The sequence below is a fragment of the Drosophila ananassae genome, chromosome XL, assembly GCF_017639315.1.
Source record: "Drosophila ananassae strain 14024-0371.13 chromosome XL, ASM1763931v2, whole genome shotgun sequence".
NCBI classification, from domain to species: Eukaryota; Metazoa; Arthropoda; class Insecta; order Diptera; family Drosophilidae; genus Drosophila; species Drosophila ananassae.
In genome coordinates, this window is record NC_057931.1 from 8348373 (window position 1) to 8370827 (window position 22455).

Consider the following 22455-nt stretch of genomic DNA (forward strand, 5'->3'; position numbering starts at 1 on the left):
TATCGATAGGGACAGTCGATAACTATGGGATATTTTTAAATGCGTTTAAAAGTTACACCCCTTTCAAAAGATAAATAAATCGATAAGCTTTATTCACAATAGATCAGACACTAAATTCAAATTGGATAGATAAATGGTTTGCCATCTCTCATACCGATATTTGCATGCGGCAACAGTCTGGCCACTCTGTCATCACGCAATCATATCTGGCAACGCTTGCCGCAAAATGGCAAAAAAATAATACATACGATTTTAAACTAATGGACAATTACGTATTACGTGAAAAGAACGCCACAAAAATAGTGAAAAGCTAAGCCAATTGCCCAGCCAATCGAAATAGCGCGTGTGTGTGAGTGAAAATCGCCAGAAAAAGCCGTGTGAAAAGCAATTGTAGTGATTCGAGGAACCTCCTCCGATCCGATGCCCATTTCCACACCTTATTAGATATTGTGCATTGTATGTATTTATGCTCTCTACAAAATATTTTTTATTTTTCAATTCTTCATTCATTGGCCAAATTTTCCCATCAAATTTTGTACTAATAATAATAATAATAATAAATTTTAGAGTTCGTTAACCGCGACGCGTGAAAGAGAGAGAGGGTGAGCGAGCGAGCGAGACGACAAAGTAATCGCCATTTTGAAAAATGAAAAGGGACAAAAACACATTACCAAATGCCGTCCGTCCATTCAATTCGATTCATCAATTCCATCGAATATTGTTATTTTTCGTCTCATCCATCTGTTTCATCCGATTTATGTATATGTTTTGTCATTACTATTAGTTATGGATATTGCCGCCGCTTCGAGCCGCCGCTGTTAACTTACGGCCTGCAATTTATTATGAAATTAAACACAGAACAGTGCAATTTCTGTGGCAATTAAAGTCGCTGGCTCTGGCGGCGGATTCTAGCGAAATTCGTGGCTCTGAAAATGTGGTTAGTAGCACGGTTGCAAGGTTCTAGCTAATACGGCCGGCGATCATATTTCCGGTGCGGTTCCCAAGAACACCTGGTACTAGAAACAAATCCATTTGCCACCAAGATACATTTGTGAGGGGGGGAAGAAGGTTTTATGTTTTCATTCCAAACAATATTACCGGGCTGTCCGTGCAGTTTGTATGCAATTGGCAAACAAACAAAGGTGCGTCGCCAGTGCCAGTGCCAGTGGTAGCGCAGTGCTTGGAACGATTTATTTATTGCCAGGTGCGCTTCTACCGCCCACCGCACGCCACCCACCGATTTATTTTGGTTAGGTGGCAACGCCGCTTTTGACACAACTCACGCACGCAATACATGCGAAAAGAGTCACAGTGAAGAGGAAGAACTCGGCGAAGAAGAAGCAGCGGCAAACTTCGTGTTGGACGAAATTAAAAGTTTTGTGCAAAGTAACCATTTAACCGCATTTCATTATTTCCCGAACTGGCTCCAGAGCCCTATCGCATTGGGTGGACAACTCCGAGGCACACAAATAGCTGAATTTTCAAGCCAGTTAGTTTATTAGTCTTCCTTTTTCCCCACAGAGTTCCTCTAACAAACTAAAAACCCCCAGTGCATGTGTCGGTTTGTGTATGCGTGTGTGTGTGTGTGTGCGAGAGAGTGTGCGGTGCTTAAACGGTAAATTCTATATCAATTTAAGCCTCTGATCGGATCTAGTGAAAAAAATAAATAAAAAGGATCTGACTGAGAAGAGTTCGAACTGAAACTGCACACGGCGATTAAATAATAACTAACAAAGCCAACCCATCTCAGCGTCGCTCTGTGGGTGCCTTAGTGTGTGTACGTGTGTCTGCTTGTGAATGGTTTTTGTTTTTTTTTTTTTTTTCCCCCTTTTTTTTTTTTTTTGTTCAATAAGGAAAAAAAAATAATTGTTGCCAAGCATTTACATTGTCTTACAAAGTCTCCTCCCCCTCAAACCTCTACAAGCAACCGAAATTGCTTACATTTTAAATGCTTTTGCGAGAAGTCATTGTTGTTGGGAGGATTTTGCTGCCCCCGTTGTTGTTGTTGTTGTTGTTGTTGCTGATTTTTCTGCTATAGTTGTGTCGGCCATTGTTCCCTGCCAACCAGTGTTGCCAACTTTTGAGATGAAAAAAAAGCTATTTTCATCGTAAAGTGGAAAATAAATTAAATATTTTTTAAAACAAACAAAAAATCATGAAATACTGAGCTTTAAATTAATATATATTTATATTATTCCAAAAATAAAGAGCACAAAAGTTTTAAAATTGTATTTCAAACAATTTTATTCAAATTAGAAACTTTTTAGCAGTTTTTTTGTATTTATCGTTGGCCGTATTTGTATATTTAATAATAATATTACTTATTTTTTGTTCTTTGGCCGACGAATGCGCGCGCAAGTCGCCAAGTTTTGCGGTTATTGTACATTTTACGATTTCTGCAAAAAAAAAAAGAACTTCGCGCGGGGTGGCATCATTGGTTTGGAGAGCCGATGATTAAGAAGAAGACAAAGAAGAAGAAGCAGCAGGCAGCAGCATACGAGCCAAGAACCAATAACCCGGCTGAAACAAAACAAATCAGAATCAGAATCAGGCCACAATGCAGCACTCAACAAATTGTTGCAAGAAATAATAAAAAAAAAAACCATTTTCTTTATTTATTTTTCAGCTTACCCGAAAGACTGACGACGAATAATTAGCAGCTAGAAGAAGGAGCTTGCTAAACGCAACGATTCCAACACATTCGATTTTCGAATATCTAAAGAACCAAGCCCAAGCCCTAGCCCAAGTGTGCAAGTCCAAGTCCACGTTTACGCCCACGTCCACGTCCACGTCCACATCCTCCAGCGCAGCTCCGTGTAGAGAGAGGAGCGCGGCGGCGGCGTCAAGGAAGCTAACGCTAATGAGGATCTATTGGCAGCATGAGTACACTGGGGGGAAGTAGGGGAGAGCGAAATGCCAAGCCCAAATTTACAGCGTTGGATATAAATCGCATGTACAAGAATAGCCGCGTAAGATTCTATAAATTTTTTTTTCTTTTTTTCCAATAAGGACAATAGTACTGACTAAATGTGGTATATAACTTGCAGGGCGAATCGAGTGAACCATCTGCACAAAAGAATCAAGTGCCCCGTAAACATGGAATGCAAATCTTGGGAAAAGTGCCGTCCGCTAGGCGACCACCAGCCAATTTGCCATCCCTGAAGGCCGAGACCAATACCAGCAGCAACAACAATCTCCTAGTCTCAGTCGAAGGTAAGTTACTCCATTTTATTGCTCTCCAACAGATTTATTAAGGTATTTCCACTTTAAGGAGTAACCTCGGGATCAGCAGGCGGAACAGCAGGAGCTGGTACGGCAGGATCAAACACTAGCCATAACAACGCCACTGCCCATACCGGAGGATCAGCAGGTGTAACAACAGGCGGCGGTGCGGGATCGGTCGGAGGCGGAGCTGCATCTGGCGGCGGCCACCATCACCAGCATCACCACAGCCAACACCATCATAACAACAACGTCGGTCTCGGCCCAAACTCCACCGGGAAGTTCGGGAATAATAGCAGCAGCAGCAACAGCAACACCATTAGCAATAACAACAACGCCGGCAGCAAAAACTTTAAACTAATTAACAACTCGGTGGGTAGCGGAGGCGGTATATCAGGAGGTTCCGGTGTATCCAGCGGTTCTCTAAGCGGAGGCGGCGGCGGAGGAGGAGGTGGTGGATCAGGATCCTCGGGTAGCGGTCCCAAATCATGGTCTGCAATAACCACGGGACACGAGCGGGGCTCGGGTCAGCACTTTGGCCGACAGTCGCAGTCACACCAACAGCAAGTGGTGCCGCACTACCAGAGCCCACAGTTCCAGTACGAATTTCCGACGCTGGACGGCACAGTTGGCAGCGGCGGCGGCGGCGGAGGAGGCGGTTCGGGAGCCGGAACCGGTGTGGGATCAGGCTCCGGATCGGGAGCGAACAAGGGCCACTACCAGAACCAACAGAACCATCATCAGCACCACCAGCAGCAGCATCACCACCAACAGCATCAGCACCATCGGGACTACCACCATGGACATGGGCGTCAGTATGGTGGCCACCACTCTCATCGCGACTACAGAGATGGCAGCGACGACGTCGGCGGCGTTTCCGCCGAGCTCGGCGAACTGAGTCTGCGTCCCCAGAACGATACGGCTGCTTGGCTGCAGCAGCAGGAGAAGGCCGCCAAGGGAGCTGCAGCGGCGGTAGCAGCGGCCGCAGCAGCTGTGGCAGCGGACCTTGGCCTGAACCCACAGGGCCTGGGCCACCACCACCAGCTGGCGGGTAATGGCGCCGGTGGCGGCTCCGGTGGAGGATCCGGCAGCGGCGGAGCAGTTCCACTGCCCATACTCTCGCTAATGCCCTCGTTCATGCGCAGCGGAGCACCCCTGCCGGTTGCCACAGCGGCCAGCATTTTGGCCGGAGGAATTGGCAGCGGCAGCTCCTCGGACTCCACTGCCCTTCCCAGCGTTCCCTATCAGAACGGAATCCTGGGCACGCGTTCCGCATCGCCCGCTGTAATGGGCAGCAGCGGCTTCCGGGCAGCAACTGCCATTCCCAAGCGACCACCGGCCGCCTCGTCACCCCCTCAATCGGGACTGGGCCTCGGTGGTTCGCCCACGCCGCCCCAGTCGCAGCAGCAGGCCAATGGGGCCGCTCCTGCCGGCGGTAATGGGCGCAAGGACAAGGACTATGTCGTCGAGCCGGAGGTGGCCCAGATGCAGCGTCCCATTATCCGTGAGGAGGACCTGGAGCGCCTCAACGCCATCGCCAAGGACGACAGCTGGACCAAGCAGGACGACATTGACTATACGAAGAAACTGACCTTCTCGGACGACGAGTCCACGCCGGACGAGCAGCCGGGCAAGTCCCAGCAGGCTCTGCCGGGCAACGATCAGCGCAAACTCTCCAGCTCCAACTCATCCTCCAGCTGGCAGCGCGGCAAGGACAGCAGCGAGCGCGACCAATCCCAGCAGGACGCTGTCCAGGAGCAGCCGCAGCAGCAGGAGATCCGCCAGCAGAACGGCCATCGCGGCAGCTCCGGCAACGTGGGAGCCCCGGTAGCCGGCGGCATTGCTCTGGACGCCAGTGTCTACGAGCGGGTGAAGCAGCGCAAGGAGGAGGAGGAGCGACGCGAAATGGAGCGCAAGCAGGCGGCGGCCAAGAAGCTGCAGGAGCTGGAGATGAAGATGAACAGCAAGAAGGCGGCGGCTGCCGCGGCAGCAGCATCGGGAGCTGACGGCGGACTAGTCTCGTCCTCGTCGGCATCCGCCTCGTCGTCCAGCGAGGCACCACCCCCGTCCGCTCCCCTGGGCAACGTCAGCGAGGACGAGGGCGGAGGCCAGGGCGGCGGCGGTGGTGGCGGTCAGCATCGTCGACCGAGGGGCAGTATTTCAAGTCTGGGCAGCGGCGTCACTCCGACGGGAGCTGCCGGCGGCGGTGTGTCCTCCTCGTCGTCGACCGGAGGTGGGGACTACGGCCAGAAGACGGTGTTCCTCACCCATTTCCAATCGAATTTACCGCCCCGGTTCCAGCGCCAGCAGCAGCAGCAACAACAGCAACAGCAGCCGCGTCTGGAGAAGAGCGCCTCGGCCAGCAGCGCCTTTGACAGCAGTTCCCGTTACATGCAGAAGGGCGGCGTCAGTGGCGGCAGTGGCAATGGCGGTGGCGGAGTCGGAGGAGGAGGAGCGCCCGCCAATGCCGGCCAGGGTCGCAGCATTTCCGGCGGCTATGCCCAGCGAGGTGCCAGCGTCGGTGGAGCTGGCGGCGGTGGTGGCTACAATCGCAACCGCCACGACAGCTCCAGTGCCCGGGAGGACCAGGAGATGGAGCAGCAGCAACAGCGATTCACGCGCGGCCAGGACTACCGGCAGGCCCAGACACTGCCACGCAGCATCTCGGAGAACTCGCACCGGAAGACGAGTGTCTCGTCGGCCGGAGACGACTCTAGCCTGATGGGCGGAGGTGCTTCCTCGTGGGCCGAGCAGACGGATGCCGAGCAAAAGGTGCACCATCGCCACCGCGAGGAGAGCTTCTCCTCCAGCCACAGCCACGACTCGTCGGTGCAGATCAAGATCCTGCAGCGTCCAGCCCGTCAGCCGAGTCTCAGCGAGGAGTCTTCGTCGCAGCAGCCGAAGCAGATTCCCTCCTCGCCGCAACAGCAGCCGCAGCAGCAGCAGCAGAAGGCCTCGCCGGCAGAGCCCATGCCCACCCAGATTCTCCGCCGCAGCGTGGAGGCGGAGAAGCCGGCCGATGATAAGCAGGCCGGAGATGAGAAGGCCGCCTTGGAGACGGACGCGGAGAAGGCCAAGAGCAAGGAGGAGGACAAGACGGCCGGCAAGAGGCCGAGTCCCAGGAGCGGAGCAGTGAGCGGTGGCCGGGGCGGACGCAGCTATGCCGCCAGTGGCGGAGCCGGCTCGGGCAACAGCTACCGCGGCCAGAGGAACGCCGGCGGCGACTGGGGCAGCCGAGGCAGTGGTAGACGGTATTATGGCAGCGGCGGCGAGCAGTCGGAGCACTCCGAGGACGTGGACGAGGACTGCTACAGCAGCAGCGGCGGAGGAGGCGGCGCAGCTCGTCGCAGCCCCAAGGAGGCGGCCGGCAGTGCTCCCAACTCGGCGCAGACGGCGGCGGCAGCGGCCAACAAGGCAGGCTTCTCGCCACGCGGCGAGCCCTCCCGACGTGGACGCGGCGGCCTCTCCAGCGGCGGTGGAGCGGGCAGTTCGGCCGCCGGCTTCCGACGCCAGCCCGTGGGCAGTGGCTCGACGGGAGGAGGAGCGGGCGGAGCTGGACCCGGACAGGGACGCGGCTTTGGACGACTGGGATACGAGGAGTACGGCAAGCTGCAGCGCAGCTCCGAGTCAGAGGCGGATCTGGACAAGACCAAGCAGAACCAGCTGGCACTGAGCGCCGGCTTGCACAAAACCACAACCAAGGACGACAAGGACTCCTCCGCCCTGGGCGGCGAGGAGAAGGACAAGACTGCCGGCCACAACACTGCCCTGCTGGCCAAGGACGAGGCGCTGAAGGACTCGCCGGCCCGCCTGCCACCAGGCCTCGCGGCCGGCTCCGTTTCCGCCACCTCCTCTGCGGCCGCAGTTTCCGGCCAGACAGATCCCAAGAAGAAGGGCGACCCCACCAGTGCCGTGGTGGGTGGAGAGAAGGCCCCCGGCGGCAAACTGCCGGCCATCGGCGAGAAGTCGGCCCTGGGAGCCGTCGGTTCCGGCCCCTCGGCGGCCAATCTCCTCCTGGACGCCGGCGCGCCCGTCAACACCATCATATTCGAGAACTCAACGTACAAGCAGCAACAGCAACAGGCGGCGGCCGCGGCCGTTGTGGCCAAGCCGGTGGGAGCACCCGGAGCCGGATCTGGACCAAGCAGCGGAGCAGGAGTCGGTCCGGCTGGCAGCAGCGTGGACAGCCTGTCGAGCGCCCTCTCCCAGATGAGCTTCGGCGGCAAGCCGACGTCCGCAGGGGTGTCTGTGCCCGGCGGCGAGGATGCCCAAGACTTGAAGCTGGGCTTCAGCTTTGGCGACGATCCACCCACGCCCCTCAAGGTGGTGGATCCCATCGAGAAGGCGTCCGCCCAGCAGCAGCAGCAGCAGGCGCAGCAGCAGGCCCAACAGCAGCAGGCGCAGCAGCACTCCCAGCAGCAGCAGCAAAACAACTCTACGGCGGATCTCAACATGAAGATAGCCAGCGTGAAGAAGGTCTGGGAGTCGGCCACGCCCATGTCGGACGGTCCGTCGGCGGGGCAGCAGCAATCGCAGCAGACGCCGCAACAGCAGCAGTCCCAGGCCCAGGTGGTGGCGCAGCAGCAGCAGCAGCAACAGGGCCAGGTGCAGCAGGCGGGAGACGATGGCAGCGGTCACATGAGCGCCGCCTCGTTCGTGGCCGCTGCAGTGGCCGCCTCGCAGCAGCAGCACCAGCAACAGCAGCAGCAGCACTCGCAGCAACAGCAACAGCAGGCGCACCAGCAGATGCCCCACTACGCTGTGTCGGCGGTGCACATGCAGAGCCACCACCACCAGCAACAGCAGGCGGCAGCGGTGGCGGCGGCGCAGGCGCAGCACCACCAGCAGCAGCAGGTCCACCACCAGCATCATGCCCTGTCATCGCCGGGTCCGGTGCACGGCTATGGCCACGGATCCCCGTTCGATGCTGGTTCTCTGGAGCAGCAGTTCCAGCAGGAGGACTACCCTAGTCCGCAGCAACAGCAGCAGCAGCAGCAGGCCCACCAGAAGGCCAAGCAGCTGCAGCAGCAGCAACAGCACCTGGGCATGTCGCCGCCGCCCAGCCAGCAGCAGCAACAGCACTCGCAGCAGGCGCACCAGCAGCAGCAGCAACAGCAACACCAGCAGCAACAGCAGCAGCAGCAGCAACAACCGTCGTTCTACCAAGCATCGCCGCAGTTCGGCGTCGGAGGCATTCCCACGATCCCCAGCCCGCCGGCCGTAGTGTTCAATTCGTCGCAGATGCCACCGCCGCCGTCGCAGGGCGGCAATCTGTACGCTCCATTCCATTCGCTCGATCATTCGAGCCGCTCGCCAGCTGCATACTCGGCAGCGGCGGCGGCCGCCCACAGCTTCCCGGGCCACTATGCGGCCGCAGCAGCGGCGGCGGCAGCAGCCGGCGGTGGACCCTTCAACGTCAACGTCAACGCGTACGCAATGCAGACGCCGCACGGCGGCAGCCTACCACCCACAGCGCCCACCCCCGACATGTACTCCAGCCTGTCCACCCAGTTCCGGCTGGGCGGTGGCGTCGGCGTCGGACCGGGCCCCTTCGGCCAGCCCAGCTCCCAGCAACTGAGCAATCCGAGCAGCCACGCCGCAGTGGCCATCATCTCGTCCAGCAGCAACTCCATGATGTCATCGGGCGCGGCCAAGCCGCCGCCCAGCCAGCAACCGATCGGCGCCATAGGCTCCAAGTCGGCGGGCAGTGGCGGTGGTCCCGGTGGTCCGGGCGGACCTGGCGGGCCGGGCGGACCAGGACCAGGACCCGGCCCAGGTCCGGGACCTTATGCCACCACACAGCAGTATATGAATCTTTATGCGGGACCCCCACCGCCCCAGCATCCGGGCCAGGGTGGACCGCCGCCGGGCGCCCATCAGCTGCAATCGAACAGCTATTACTCGAATTCGGCGCCGGGCGGACCCAGTGGACCCCAGTTCTATGGCGGACCACCGCCCCAAGGCAATGGCGGAGCGCAGAGCTATGGGCTGTATGGCGGGCATCAGGGCGGACCGCCCGGATCCAATGGGCCGCCGGGACCGCCACAGACCCAGCACACGATGGGCAGCTTCAACACACAGTTCATGAACTCGCAGCTCCTGACGGCGGCCAATATGAATCAGTACCGGGGCGGACCGACGCCCGGAGCGGCCTACCTCAAGGGCAGCCAGGGCCAGGGACACATGCAGGACTCGGTAAGAAATGGGCCCGGATTTGCCGCCAGGCTCTCCCACAAATTCTAAGCCACTAATGTTGTTCCACCACTACCTACTACCTACCATTATGATCCTCCCCTATCGAGATATCACTTTTTTAAGAAAAAGAAATCAAGTTTCGAGAAGGAGCTTAGCTTCTCCCCTCCTCCGTTCCCACGTCAAATTCTTCTCAAATAACTATCCAATTAGCCAACCATTATCCATTAGCGTCTGCGGAGCACCCACTTCCCTCTAATCTAATTCTATCTAAAAAAAACGGATTAATTCACTAAATATTCAAAATAATTTATTCAAAAATGTTAATCTCGCTTTCCACATTGTCAAAAAAACAAAAAAAAAAACGAAAATAATGCAAAATTTTAGAAATTTTGTAAACATACTATTAATAAACATTAAACAATAAACAAAAGATTAATTATTTTTTACTGTGGGACTTAACTAAAAAATGAGAAACAATTTAAATTCAAACAAAATATTTAAATATTTAAAGAAAAGTAAAAAGTAAAAAATTAATTTTTAGAATTGAGAACACACATTGGTAGTTTTTGAAAATGTTTTCTGTTTAATATTTTTTTTTGTTTTTTTGGGGAAAAGGCATTAGTTTTGAGAAAATACTAAAGAGAGAATATGGAGAAAAATACTAAAAAAAAAAATACTAAACTCACCAAAATATCCTTTCGCAGATGGGCCGACAGCTGAAGAGTCCACTCAGCGCCGACATGAGCCTCGGCCTGGCCAAGCAGGTGCAGTCGCAGCCCAGCCCGCCGCACCACAAGAACTACGGCGCAGTAAGTGTCCCCCCGCATCATCCGGTCTGCTTTCCCGATCCTGGTACTGAACCTTACCATCCTTTTCAGTGGGATCTGCAGAATCAGGTGCTGCAGCAGCAGCAGCAATCTCAGCAACAGCAGCAGCGCCAGGGCGGCGGCGGCGGCGGCAACGGCCCCAATATGAATGCCCTCGGTGGACGCGGTAGTGGCGCCGTTGGAAGCGGCAGTGGCAACGGCGGCGGCGGCGGCGGTGGCGGCGGCTCCCAGGTGGGCGTCGGCGTCGGCGTGGGCGTGGGCGGCAATGGAGGCGGCAACGGTGTCGGCAGCGTGGGACAAAGCGGCGGCGGTGGCGGTCAGGGCCGGTATCCGACGCCCATCCAGCGACCCAACAACTATCCCCAGCATCCGCAGCAGCAGCAACAGCAGCGCGATCAGGCAGCGGCCGCAGCAGCGGCGGCCCAGCGCGTCCAGAACATGCGTCAGGTGACGGGTGGCGGTGGCGCCGGCGGCGGTGGTGGCTCCGGCTCCCAGGTGGGCGTGGCCGGCAGTGCCGGTGGCAACGGGAACGCACCTGTAGGACCGCCGGGCGGCAATAACGGCGGTGGACCGGGCGGCAACGGTGGACCCGGCGGAGCTGGTGGCGGTGGAGCGGGCGGAGCAGCTGGCTCGGGACCCGGAAAGCCCTACTACTCCAATAACGCCACCGGAGCCGGCGGCGGAGGTAATCGCGGCGAGTGGCATGCGAACTGAGCCGACGTCGTCTCCTCCTCCTCCTCCTACTGCCTCCCGGACAGATTGCGGATGGAAGATATACCTTACAATAACAACAACAATAATAACAACAACAACGGATTTGGATAGCGAGAGGATTACGAGAACAATAAGGACCGGACTAAGAGAGAGAGAAAGAGAGAGAGAAACTAGCAAATGCAAAGAGAAAGGGAATACCGATCGAGAACGAAAAGAGAAAACATTCGAATTGCAAAAAATTGATAATTATGTTGCAAGTAGGAAGGTGAGAGCGACCAGGGAGTCCTCCCCCCAAAAAAAGCAAAAAAAAGTAAAAAAAAACACAGCCACAACAAAAAAAGTAAATAAAAAATAAAAAAAAAACAGGAACAGCAAAAGCAAAAGCAAAATCATGAAAAAGCAAAAGCAAATGCAAAGGCATAAGCGAAAAGCAAAAAAACAAACGCAATCGGAAAGAGAGCGAGAGAGAGAGAGAGAAGAGTAACGTCAGAAAGCGAGTAAGGAACTAAATTGCAAGCAAGAAGATATATTTAACAACAAACATTAAAAAAAATAAAACTACAAAAAAATAAGAAACACCAACACATACACCACACACACACCCACACACACCACACACACACACACACACACCTACATAAATACATGCATACATTTACATATATACATACATACTTACATAAAATAGCAGAGTGTATTTTTTGTCAAACAAATTTACATAATATTATATTACTTTATATACTTATTATTTTTTGTAGTAGAGTCTCTCCCCCTTAAAAAAAAAAACAAACAAACAAACAAGAAAATCAACAAAAAACAATCGGAAGAAAAAAACCTTTGGCACTGCGTATGCTTTAATTTCTTTATATATATAAAATATTGTTTAATTTTTTTGCAACCAACAAAAATCAACTAATAATTTTAATTTATGTTTATGCTACAATATACATTATATATATAAAATCTATATCTATCTTTATCCATCAATATTCGATTCTATTTGTCGAGACAGCAGAAGCGAAAACGAGAGAGATAGCGAGACAGGAAAAGAAAGTCCAGTGGAAAAAGGAGGTTAAAAAGTGAAAGAAAGGAGAGTTGTTTTTTTTTTTTTTTTTGAAAGCGCAAACTTAAGTTCAAAGCAAAACAAATGTAAGATGCTTGTTTTATAAACAAAAAACATCTGAAAACATCTAGCGTCACAAATTGTACTCGGCGGGCTCTATCTATAATTCCATATAGTGATCTTATCCCGATTTCCAAGATAAAACTGACAAAAGAAAAACAAACCAAAACTTTAACGGTCCCAAGCTTAAATTTGAAAAATAAAGTGTTCAGCGCAATCGCACATGGGTGGCAACGCCGCCACCGCTAGCCAGTGCTGCCACCCCGGGTCGTTGCCGGAAATGGAGATCTGATCCTCCAGATCTGTTATTTTGAATTAGGTTTCGGCGCTCTATGCTAATTATGCGGAAAATTGCAATTGACAAGAAATGAAAATGCGAATGAGAAGAAGGTTTATGCTCAAGGTAGAATGGTAATGTAACGGACAGGGGGTGGCGAAAAGAAACAAAACGAAATTTAAACAACTTATATAAATGTGTAATTCATTATGTAACTGTAACTTAACAAGGATATGATATGTATGGCATATACAACATAAAAAAACCGACACACAGACAAACAGAAACACATACATACAAAATATATACATATAGAGGCAAAATCCAAGCAAACAACAAACAAACACTCCAGCAAACATTTTTAAAAAATAAAACAAAGAGACACACATATATACCAGTAATTAATACGATAATACCCATGACCCGCAAAAAGAAATACGGATCGGATTCCGGTGGATCGGTGGGCCAGGGAGCTCCTCTCTGACCCGACCCCTGACCCTAACCAGTCCCCGCCCCTGCCCCGGATATCCGTGCGACTAAATGTAGTAGAATTAATAAAAAAAGAAGATGAATTAACAAATAAAAAATGCAAATGTAAAAGAAAAAGAAAAATAATGGCAAGGCACGTTTCGCTAGGCTGCTCTACTGCTCTAAAAAAAACCGAGAAAATCCCCAAAAAATTATTTCAAGTGCATATAGCGATATTAATTAGTACACAAACATATACACTGTCTCCCAAAAAACAACACACACACCAACATACACACGCCCCCAGCCACGCCCACATACATTATTCTTAACTAATGTGGGATGTTTGCTATGCCAGGCAATGTTTAGTTATAAAAAAAAAACAAAAACAAAAAACAATTAAAAAGTAACAAGCAAAAAACACAAATTACTGAAATGATGAGTAAAAAGTAAAAGTAAAAGTAAAAAAAGCAAGCTTGCTATCACACAATACATGTAAAAGGTATATTATATAGCATATATTATAATTGATAAATGATATAAACATTAATTTATACCTATATTTTAAACGCATCACCTGGTTTTTCGTCTCCACTAAGTATGAGAGTAATCCTTTTGCCAACAAGGAAACAAAATCAAAAAAACAAAAAATAACGGTGTTGGCCAGGAGGCAGGTGGCGGTCTAAGGACGAAGCTAGAGGATCGGAGGTTAGATGGAAACGGGAGCAGGTGGTGGAGAGTAGGAGATGGCGGAGATGGGAGACGATTATATGGCATATATGAATACAAGTATATGTATGTGAACCATTTTTACATTCAATTCATTCAACATAATTTTTAGTAATACTGAAATTAAAAAAAAAAAAGAAAAACTAAAAGAAAATAGGGGCAGCCAATGCTCCGAAGACCCCGCCCCCAAAAACCAAAATCCCCCAAAAAAAAAGAACCCACGAAAAGGAGGAAAATTTAAAAGCAAGTTTGAAATGAAATAAAAACTTTAAATAAAATATTTAAAAAGAAACCAAAAAAAGGAATCGGGCAGCAGTTTCTTCATCTTTTGAGGTTTGCTTGTTGGATTATCTAGCGTCCTCTTAGATCTGGATTGTTTGGGATAACATTTATGGAAGAACTCTCAGGGCCTATTCTTATCTAGACTAGACGATCTAAAAGACTGTCTACACATATTCATAGATCTTTTGAACAGAAGTTTTTGGCGTTCTCTAAAGATCCTTAAAAATAGGATAATAGACTATTCTGGCTATAAAGATAGCACTACTTAAGGAGCTTTAAGAGACACTTCCCTTGGCAAACAAACTATACAATCCTCTTGAAGAAAAGAGATCTCAACAACTTATAGGATAGGAAACTAAGGAATTGAATGATATGTGGCCAAGTACACCGGCTACAGAGATATTTTCTTTCCAGCTTGACAAAACAACGTTTCTAAGCGTCACTCTGGACTCCCTCTAGGGTTATCTCCGCCGATGCACCATTTTGTCCAAGGATCGGTTACATAATGCGCTTGGGTTCAGTGTGTTACATTTTCAACTTATTTATTCCTTCAAGGTCTTGCACTACACATTAAATATAAACGGCTCGCTTAATGGAGCGACGTCTGATCCGGACAATGCCAAAAAACCGGAATCCGGCAGCGCTGTACGGATCTTTAAAATTTGCGGCGTGGAGAGCTCTACTTCTTCTTGGGCTTCAGGACCTGGTAGGCGATAAGCAGTCCCATTACGGCGTATGTGGCCTTGGCCACCTGCAATATATAGATATGGATGCCCAGATTAGCACATTTCCGGCTCCAAGGGAATGAAAAAAGGCAGTAAGCCTCTGATACTCACGTTAGCACGGCCAGCCATGGTGGTACCATTGAAGATTTTTGACAGGCCAGTCAGTTTCTCGCCTTCGCCAGCCATTTCTGTAAATAAGAGAGGTCCAATTAGTTAATGTGCTGTCCTGGTTGTCCAGTCTACCTACTTATTGGGTTTATTTGTAGAGCTAAAGTTGCGAATGGAAAAGATTTCTGACAGAGGTTATACAACTGTGCGTAGTGTTGGATAACGAAAGTGATGGCAGTACTGTAAAATGCCAATATACGACAGTTTTAGAAAACGTAAGAAAGAAATCACGGCGAAAAAATAAAATATCTTCTTAATTTTTAATTTAAAATTGAATTTCTATTATCCTAATCCAATATTTGTTGGATCTCTAACCAAGGCTTTTGGGTGGGTTTTTTTGGGGTACGTAAAAAATATTTATTAGTTTTAATTACCTTTTTTTCGTTTATTCATTTGTTTGCTATTATTTCGTGTCTGAATCGAACACCAAAACTATAATTTAGGTTCGGATAATAGACTGCAAGTTGAAATAAGCTTCAAGGGTAACTGTGATGCCTTACACAACACTTTTTAATATTTGGTATTTTTAAGGCGCTTGAGTTTGAAATAAACTTAACAGGCTTGGGAAAAAACATTTATTTAAGTTGATTTATCTTTATAAATATAATATGAAGCCTAGTAATGAATTTTAAAGTAATAAATGTAATGCTTAGACATCAATTTGCAAAAAATAGCCCTTAAAATGTTTAAATTGTAAATATATTAAATCAAGACACACTATGTATTTAACTGTTTTGGAAGAGAAGAAATTCGAATATTCAATTGCAGAAAATTGCTTTAAAATTGTAGCTTAAACTAGTCCATAAAATATATATATATTTACATATTAGCAATTTGGTGCACTGGGTTGGTATGCCAAATTACAGGTCCTTTATCAAATGTCAACGGCAGCTTTGGTAAATCGCATCTAATTGTGGGTATAAAAATAATTATACTACCCCCAGAAGGTCCTGCCACCCCTTGACCGATCGTTGTAGGACTTGTGTGGACTAAATCTCCACAGACTCATTAAAATTATAATGCACTTCCTGGGAACTGAAGTCTGTCATTTGAATGCCAAGAAAAGGGAAGAACCGACATTTCATACAAAAAGTGAAAGGAAAATGCAAACAATAAAAAAAAAATCGTGTAATTAGTGCCATGAATGCACTTGAAATCCACGCCCCTTACTTACAACCCAGAAAGGAGAGCATTTTAAATGAAAGCAGTGCCAAATCCGCTATAATAGTGGAGCATTTGGACTAAATGATACCTGGTACTTTTCTGGAACTTCATTCTTCAGAGCGGCTATTAAATTCTATTCCATTAGAGTCTAAATTAGTCTTAGCTTTATTTTTTATAGTCTTTGAGGAGTCTAGTATACCCCATTACTTTAAGATTATCCAGGATATGACAGGATTTCGGCACGCCCTTTGATTTTTTCACATATAAAGGCCAAGAAATTGGCAGGAATTCATCAGATACTTAGGTTCTCCAAGATGAGTCACCGAGCAGCTTACGATAAGGAGGAAATACAGGAACAGGAGGAAGATAAGGTCGAGGACCAGGATAAGTCATTGCGTATACAGATCCTGGTTTACCGTTGCATGGGTATCGACCTCTGGAGTCCAACCAGCGCCAACGACCGACGGCTTCTGACGGTGGTGACGATGGGACCCCTGTTCGTGTTCATGTTGCCCATGTTCCTGGCTGCCCACAAGTATATCACTGAGGTCAGCCTCCTGTCGGACACCCTGGGCTCCACATTCGCCAGCATGCTAACGCTGATCAAGTTCCTCCTGTTTGTCTATTACCGGAAGCAATTTGTCGGTTTGATTTTTCGCATTCGCGGTATTTTGGAAAAGGGTGAGTAAAGGACGAAACTCGCCATTTCTACAGGAACTGAAAACATTCCTTTAGAAATTTCGGAGTGGCCAGCTGCCCGCGAAATTGTGGACATGGAGAACGAGAGCGACCAGCTCCTCAGCCTGACCTACACCCGTTGCTTCGGCCTGGCCGGAGTCTTTGCGGCCATAAAGCCGTTCGTGGCCATTGTGGTCGGCCTCATCCGGGGCAGGACTGGGGAAACCAAGATCCACCTGGAGCTGCCTCACAACGGGGTGTACCCCTGGGACCTGCAGGTTGTCCTGTATTATGTTCCCACCTATCTATGGAATGTTATGGCCAGTTACAGTGCGGTAAGTGAAAGGTATAAGACTTTTTCATGGACTACCCCCATGAAATGGAGGGTTTTCCGAGTTGCTCCGGAAGGTGCATAACTTTCCGATGTTCATAGCTTTGCCAATTCGTATCCGATCGAGAAATAAAGTACCATTCCGTAATCAGGGAACTCAGAAGCTACTTTTCTCATTTAAAATATAGTTTAAATACCATTTTCAATTTTTTCAAAATTTTTCAAGGGGTACCCCCATGAAATGTGGCGTTTTCGCTGTAACCCCATTTTTGCCCCTTCCGAAGAGCATAGCTTTGCCAATTCGTATCCGATCGAGAAATAGAGTACCATTCCGTAATCAGGGAACTCAGAAGCTACTTTCCTCACTTAAATTTAGGCTTAAATATCATTTTAAATTTTTTCCAAATTTCCCCCCATGAAATTCCCCCCATGAAATTTTCCCCCATGAAATGTGGCGTTTTCGCTACATCCCCATTTTTGCCCCTTCCGAAGAGCATAGCTTTGCCAATTCGAATCCGATCGAGAAATAAAGTACCATTCCATAATCAGGGAACTCAGAAGCTACTTTCCTCATTTAAAATATAGCTTAAATACCATTTTCAATATTTTCCAAATTTTTCAAGGGGTACCCCCATGAAATGTGGCGTTTTCGCTACATCCCCATTTTTGGCCCTTCCGAAGAGCATAGCTTTGCCAATTCGTATCCGATCGAGAAATAGAGTACCATTCCGTAATCAGGGAACTCAGAAGCTACTTTCCTTATTTAAAATAAAGCTTAAATACCATTTTCAATTTTTTCAAAATTTTTCAAGGGGTACCCCCGTGAAATGTGGCGTTTTCGCTATATCCCCATTTTTGGCCCTTCCGAAGAGCATAGCTTTGCCAATTCGTATCCGATCGAGAAATAAAGTACCATTCCGTAATCAGGAAACCCAGAAGCCACTTTCCTCATTTAAATTTAGGCTTAAATACCATTTTAAATTTTTTCAAAATTTTTCAAGGGGTACCCCCGTGAAATGTGGCGTTTTCGCTATATCCCCATTTTTGCCCCTTTCGAAGAGCATAGCTTTGCCAATTCGAATCCGATCGAGAAATAAAGTACCATTCCGTAATCAGGGAACTCAGACGCCACTTTCCTCATTTAAAATATAGCTTAAATACCATTTTAAATTTTTTCCAAATTTTTCAAGGGGTACCCCCATTTGTTCGTTGTTATGTTACTTTGTTTATTGCATTTTAAAGTGGTAGCCTTGGGGAAGGCAATTTGCTTCAAGGTTAATGCATTTAAAAGATTAAATTTTAACGGCTTATTGGTTGGTAGTATGTGGGGGAAATTCGATTAAAATTTATGTATATATCCTCTTCGTAAACCTTCTCATTCTTGCAGGTCACCATGGCCCTCTGCGTGGACACCCTGCTCTTCTTTTTCACCTACAACGTGTGTGCCATCTTCAAGATAGCCAAACACCGAATGATTCACTTACCTGCGGTGGGTGGAGCTGAGGAGTTGGAAGGCCTCGTCCCGATCCTGCTACTGCATCAGAAGGGCCTCCAGATCGCCGATCACATTGCCGACCAGTATCGTCCTCTCATCTTCCTGCAGTTCTTCTTGTCCGCTCTCCAGATCTGCTTCATCGGCTTCCAGGTGGCGGATCTGTTCCCCAAGCCGCAGAGTCTCTACTTCATCGCCTTCGTCGGTTCGCTCCTGATTGCCCTCTTCATCTACTCCAAGTGCGGCGAGAACATCAAGAGTGCCAGCCTGGACTTTGGTAATGGAATCTACGAGAGCCGGTGGACGGACTTTGCCCCGTCCACCAAGAGGGCGCTCCTTATCGCCGGGATGCGCGCCCAGCGTCCCTGCCAGATGAAAGGATATTTCTTCGAGGCCAGCATGGCGACTTTTTCGGCGGTGGGTACACTCGAAAATGTCTCCAGCCTTCCTTCTGATAGCTACCTGAAACAAAATACCAATTTTAGAACTAAAAATATACATTCAATGGCATTAATGATGTGCTATTGATAGCCAATTAATAGTTTTAACTGCAGATTTCCAACTTTGTTGGAGGATAATCCTGTATCCTTTTTCTCTCATTTTTTTCGCTTAGATTGTCCGCTCCGCCATGTCCTACATCATGATGTTGCGTTCCTTTAACGCTTAGGGGAGGAGGACTCGGGGAGAAAGGAATCAAAGGACGAGACAGGACGAGAAAGCTGACCAGAGGGAGCTGGAAAAGTGCAGTTAAAGAAAAAAGGATATTTAGAGAAAGTTTCATCTAAAAAAATATTAAAATAAAATAGGGTATCATGTTTTTCTTTATATTCATAAACAAGCTTTGAATAAAATTGATTTTATTAAATTATTAAAACTAAAAAAAAATCATTTTTTAGACTTTCAATACTGTGTAGATACATTCTAGTAATCAAGAAAGGGGGGACCTGTTGAAAATAGGGATAAAAGCCACTTAAGAGCCACCTTTCTTTCGAAGGACTATTGGGTTTTCGTCTCAAATTGCTTTTTAAAGCAAACTCCATTTGCAACATTTGTGACGAAAGTCTTGCATTTTTATTCCAGTTTCCAGAGAGATTGAAATGCAAGTCTGATGCACTGTGGTCCAGACGACCCCTTTTGTTGGCATAAATTAATAACTCACGAATGGAACAAGATATTTCGATCTAGTTTTTTTTATTGGGTTAATATAATCCATAGGCAGTAGAAATTTAAAAAAAAATGGGTGTGGCACCGCCTCTTTTTATATATATTTTTTTTATTTTATTAAATGTTTTAAAATATGGTTGTATTGGATCAAAAACATAATATTAATATACAGTTTTAATAAAAATCAATGAAATTAAGGGTTCCACATAAAGGAAACAGCTTCAGGGATCTGAAATAGATAACGTTTAAGTTTGTATTATGCTTTTTAAATTTGATTAATTAACAGACCCAAATGTTGTAAAAGCTCTTGATTTTCATTCTCTAGTTCAAAATTTAGTTCGTATTTAAGACTGTCATCGAATTCCTCTTCATATTCGAAGTCTTCACTTGGGCCCCCTTCGCATAAGAGCATTTCCAAGACTTCAGGTGGGAGCTTCATTTTTTTTGGGTTATGAATGCGTCTATCCAGGTTGACTGACGAAATGATTGGATCAGATGTATCCATGGCTCGATGGAAAACATCACAAATATTATCGATACGGCTGCATTTACGTGCATGCATACAAGTTTGTGAACAGAGCCAATCGGAATGTCTCCTTTGAAATAGCTTTGCATTCGATCTGAAATTCTTCCATTTTACCGTTAAACGGTAGCATATTTTCTTACTGGCATCCTCAAAAGCTTGCATTTTTTTCTCAAATATTTCGCCACTAGTTTTAGATTTAAAAAAATCAAGAATTGCTTTGTACTTTTGTTCTTGGGTCTTCACACACTTCCATATTTCAAACAATTCTGAGTTGTCGAATTTTAGGTTATGAGCTAAAAACGCAAATTCCAAAGAAAGTGGTTAAAAGTGGCAATTCTGACTATATACAATCGAAAGATAATTAATTACTCTACGACGTACAAAAGGTTTCAAGGTTGGACTAGGCTGGACTCACTTTCTACAGCTTTTTAAAAACGAGATTTCTACACAATTTTCACAGTTCAGACGATTCACTTTAACATATAACTACGAAGACACCACAACAATATATAACATTTCATTATACACAACACGTAGTACAAACCCCACTGAATCTTATTCATGTCTAAAGATTGGTAAAATTGTTGTATTTTTTGCGCAATGTGATGTTGAAAAAAACTCTTTTTTTTTTTCACTTTTACACTTCAAACTTTTTTCAGTATGACCAGCTGAGTTTAAGTTCCGATTTCGTGAATGTGGCGCCATCTATAAAAATTTTTAGTATGCAGCATTGATAGTCGGTCTTCTCCGAATAAAATGCGATTAAAATGACTTCGATATTTTAACTTTTAAAATTTGAGTTTTGGCCAACAAAAGGGGTCGTCTGGACCACAGTGTGATGGCTTAAAATAAAGGACATTTACAAAGTATTGAAGTATGTCCAGAGCCTGTCAATTTTAATTTAATTTTTAGATAATTTTGATGTTAATAGGGACAAGATATCAAATAACACATTTTCTTAATTAATATATTTAAAATACACACAAATAATACAAAATAAATAAAAATATCAAATAAAGTCAGTAAGTATTCACAAATTTGAGACAACAGAGTGAGAGAGAGCCTGTAGGCCCACATTTTATGCCACACGTCACCCCCTCGACGGCCAGGCTCCGGCCCATGTCCGTCTGTCGCCTGTCGTGTTGCATTTGCTGCTTCAATTTGTTTTATTTTTATAACGAGCCAAGTAATCCGGGCAACAACAGCACCAACAAGTGCCACATCAAGAAAAACATCGTGCCAAGCACAAAGGACATGGAGCGAGGCGGGGCGAAGGACGAAGGACGCCGTTAAGTTAAATATAGAGACAGGATGCCCAAACAGCACACTTCGTCCTGCCCGCGTCCTGCCCGCGTCCGCCATGATGCGACTTTTCAAACTTGGCTTTTTTCTTAGCTCTTAATAAAAGGCCGAGAATACACAGGGAGAAAAGTGTATAAAATAATTTATTTATTATAAGTACTTAGTTTTTAAGCTGGTAGTTAGTATTTATTATTATTTTATAAGTTATAGAATCAATAATAATATATAGTATAGTAATTAGGAAGATATTTTATATTTATTAGTAAGATATTGGAAAAATAAAGAACTTTTCAAATAAAAATGGTATTGTTTTTTATTTCAATATTTTTATTTTAACTATAAGGTTTAAAAATATATACTTTTCTACAGTATATACATTCTACAAAGTATGGATAGATATTATAGTAACTTTATCAAAATCTTGTTATTTTGAAAACTTAAATATCTTGAATTAATAAAATACTTAGTACTGGAATAAAAGTGGATGGAAAATTTAAACTATTTAATAATTTGATTATAAATCAAAAGCAATTTCTCGCAGTGTGCCTGGGAAATACCTAGAGCAGATAGCTGGCACTATCGCACTGCATAGTTTCATGATAGTTCCAGGAGCCCAGGCTCAAGGATTCGTTTACCGTTTTATGCCAGAAGCCCCCGGCGGAGGCCCCCCCCCTGGGGGCTGCCACTGACAGCCTTTGTAACGATTTCCTGTTCGAACCGTGATTGATGATGGACGCGCAGGACGAGAGCAGGACTCTGGCAGGGATGTGGTGGAGGAGGAGGACGAAAAGGGACGAAGGTGGCTGGATGTTGGATGCAAAAGTCTTAAGTACACGCCACACTGAGCGGCATGATTGGATACACTCCGTTTCTGCTTACCTGCCGACCCATCCTTGCAGCCTCGTATCCTTGCTATCCTTGCCACATTGCACGGCAAATGCACTTTCGAGGCAACAAAGCAAATGCAAATCAGTCCTGGAAACTGGAATTTGCCGAGGCAAATTTAATTACCCACTAATTGTTATAGTTATGTTGCATGTTGCATGTGGCATCTGGTATTTGGTATCT

The 22455-nt window shown here is 47.0% G+C and overlaps 3 protein-coding genes across 7 annotated transcripts; 2 read left to right on the forward strand and 1 right to left on the reverse strand.

Moving 5' to 3' along the window:
- The first annotated feature begins 157 nt into the window (after positions 1 to 157).
- Positions 158 to 11925, forward strand: LOC6502312 (neurogenic protein mastermind). 4 transcript variants are annotated; one of them, XM_001966183.4, is made up of 6 exons: positions 158 to 456; positions 2627 to 2969; positions 3048 to 3213; positions 3272 to 9417; positions 10122 to 10226; positions 10296 to 11925. In XM_001966183.4, the coding sequence occupies exons 2-6, from the start codon at positions 2880 to 2882 to the stop codon at positions 10956 to 10958; spliced, it is 7170 nt and encodes a 2389-aa protein (XP_001966219.2). In that variant the 5' UTR covers positions 158 to 456; positions 2627 to 2879; the 3' UTR covers positions 10959 to 11925. The 4 variants fall into 4 exon arrangements, with proteins under 4 accessions (XP_001966219.2, XP_032309399.1, XP_032309400.1 ...); XM_032453508.2 differs by lacking the exon at positions 158 to 456 and adding an exon at positions 1278 to 1489; XM_032453509.2 differs by lacking the exon at positions 158 to 456 and adding an exon at positions 1281 to 1386.
- Positions 11926 to 14353: 2428 nt separating this feature from the next.
- On the reverse strand, positions 14354 to 15260 carry LOC6502097. Of its 2 annotated transcripts, none has more exons than XM_044716989.1 (3): positions 15105 to 15260; positions 14674 to 14750; positions 14354 to 14588 (listed from the first exon to the last, which is right to left on the reverse strand). In XM_044716989.1, the coding sequence occupies exons 1-3, from the start codon at positions 15121 to 15123 to the stop codon at positions 14517 to 14519; spliced, it is 168 nt and encodes a 55-aa protein (XP_044572924.1). In that variant the 5' UTR covers positions 15124 to 15260; the 3' UTR covers positions 14354 to 14516. The 2 variants fall into 2 exon arrangements, with proteins under 2 accessions (XP_044572924.1, XP_001966220.1); XM_001966184.4 differs by lacking the exon at positions 15105 to 15260 and adding an exon at positions 14810 to 14944.
- Positions 15261 to 16171: 911 nt separating this feature from the next.
- LOC6502314 (odorant receptor 9a) lies at positions 16172 to 19223 on the forward strand. The gene is made up of 4 exons (XM_001966185.4): positions 16172 to 16575; positions 16630 to 16907; positions 18291 to 18812; positions 19009 to 19223. Exons 1-4 carry the CDS (start codon positions 16209 to 16211, stop codon positions 19060 to 19062), a joined length of 1221 nt encoding a protein of 406 aa, XP_001966221.1. The 5' UTR covers positions 16172 to 16208; the 3' UTR covers positions 19063 to 19223.
- Positions 19224 to 22455: the final 3232 nt, after the last annotated feature.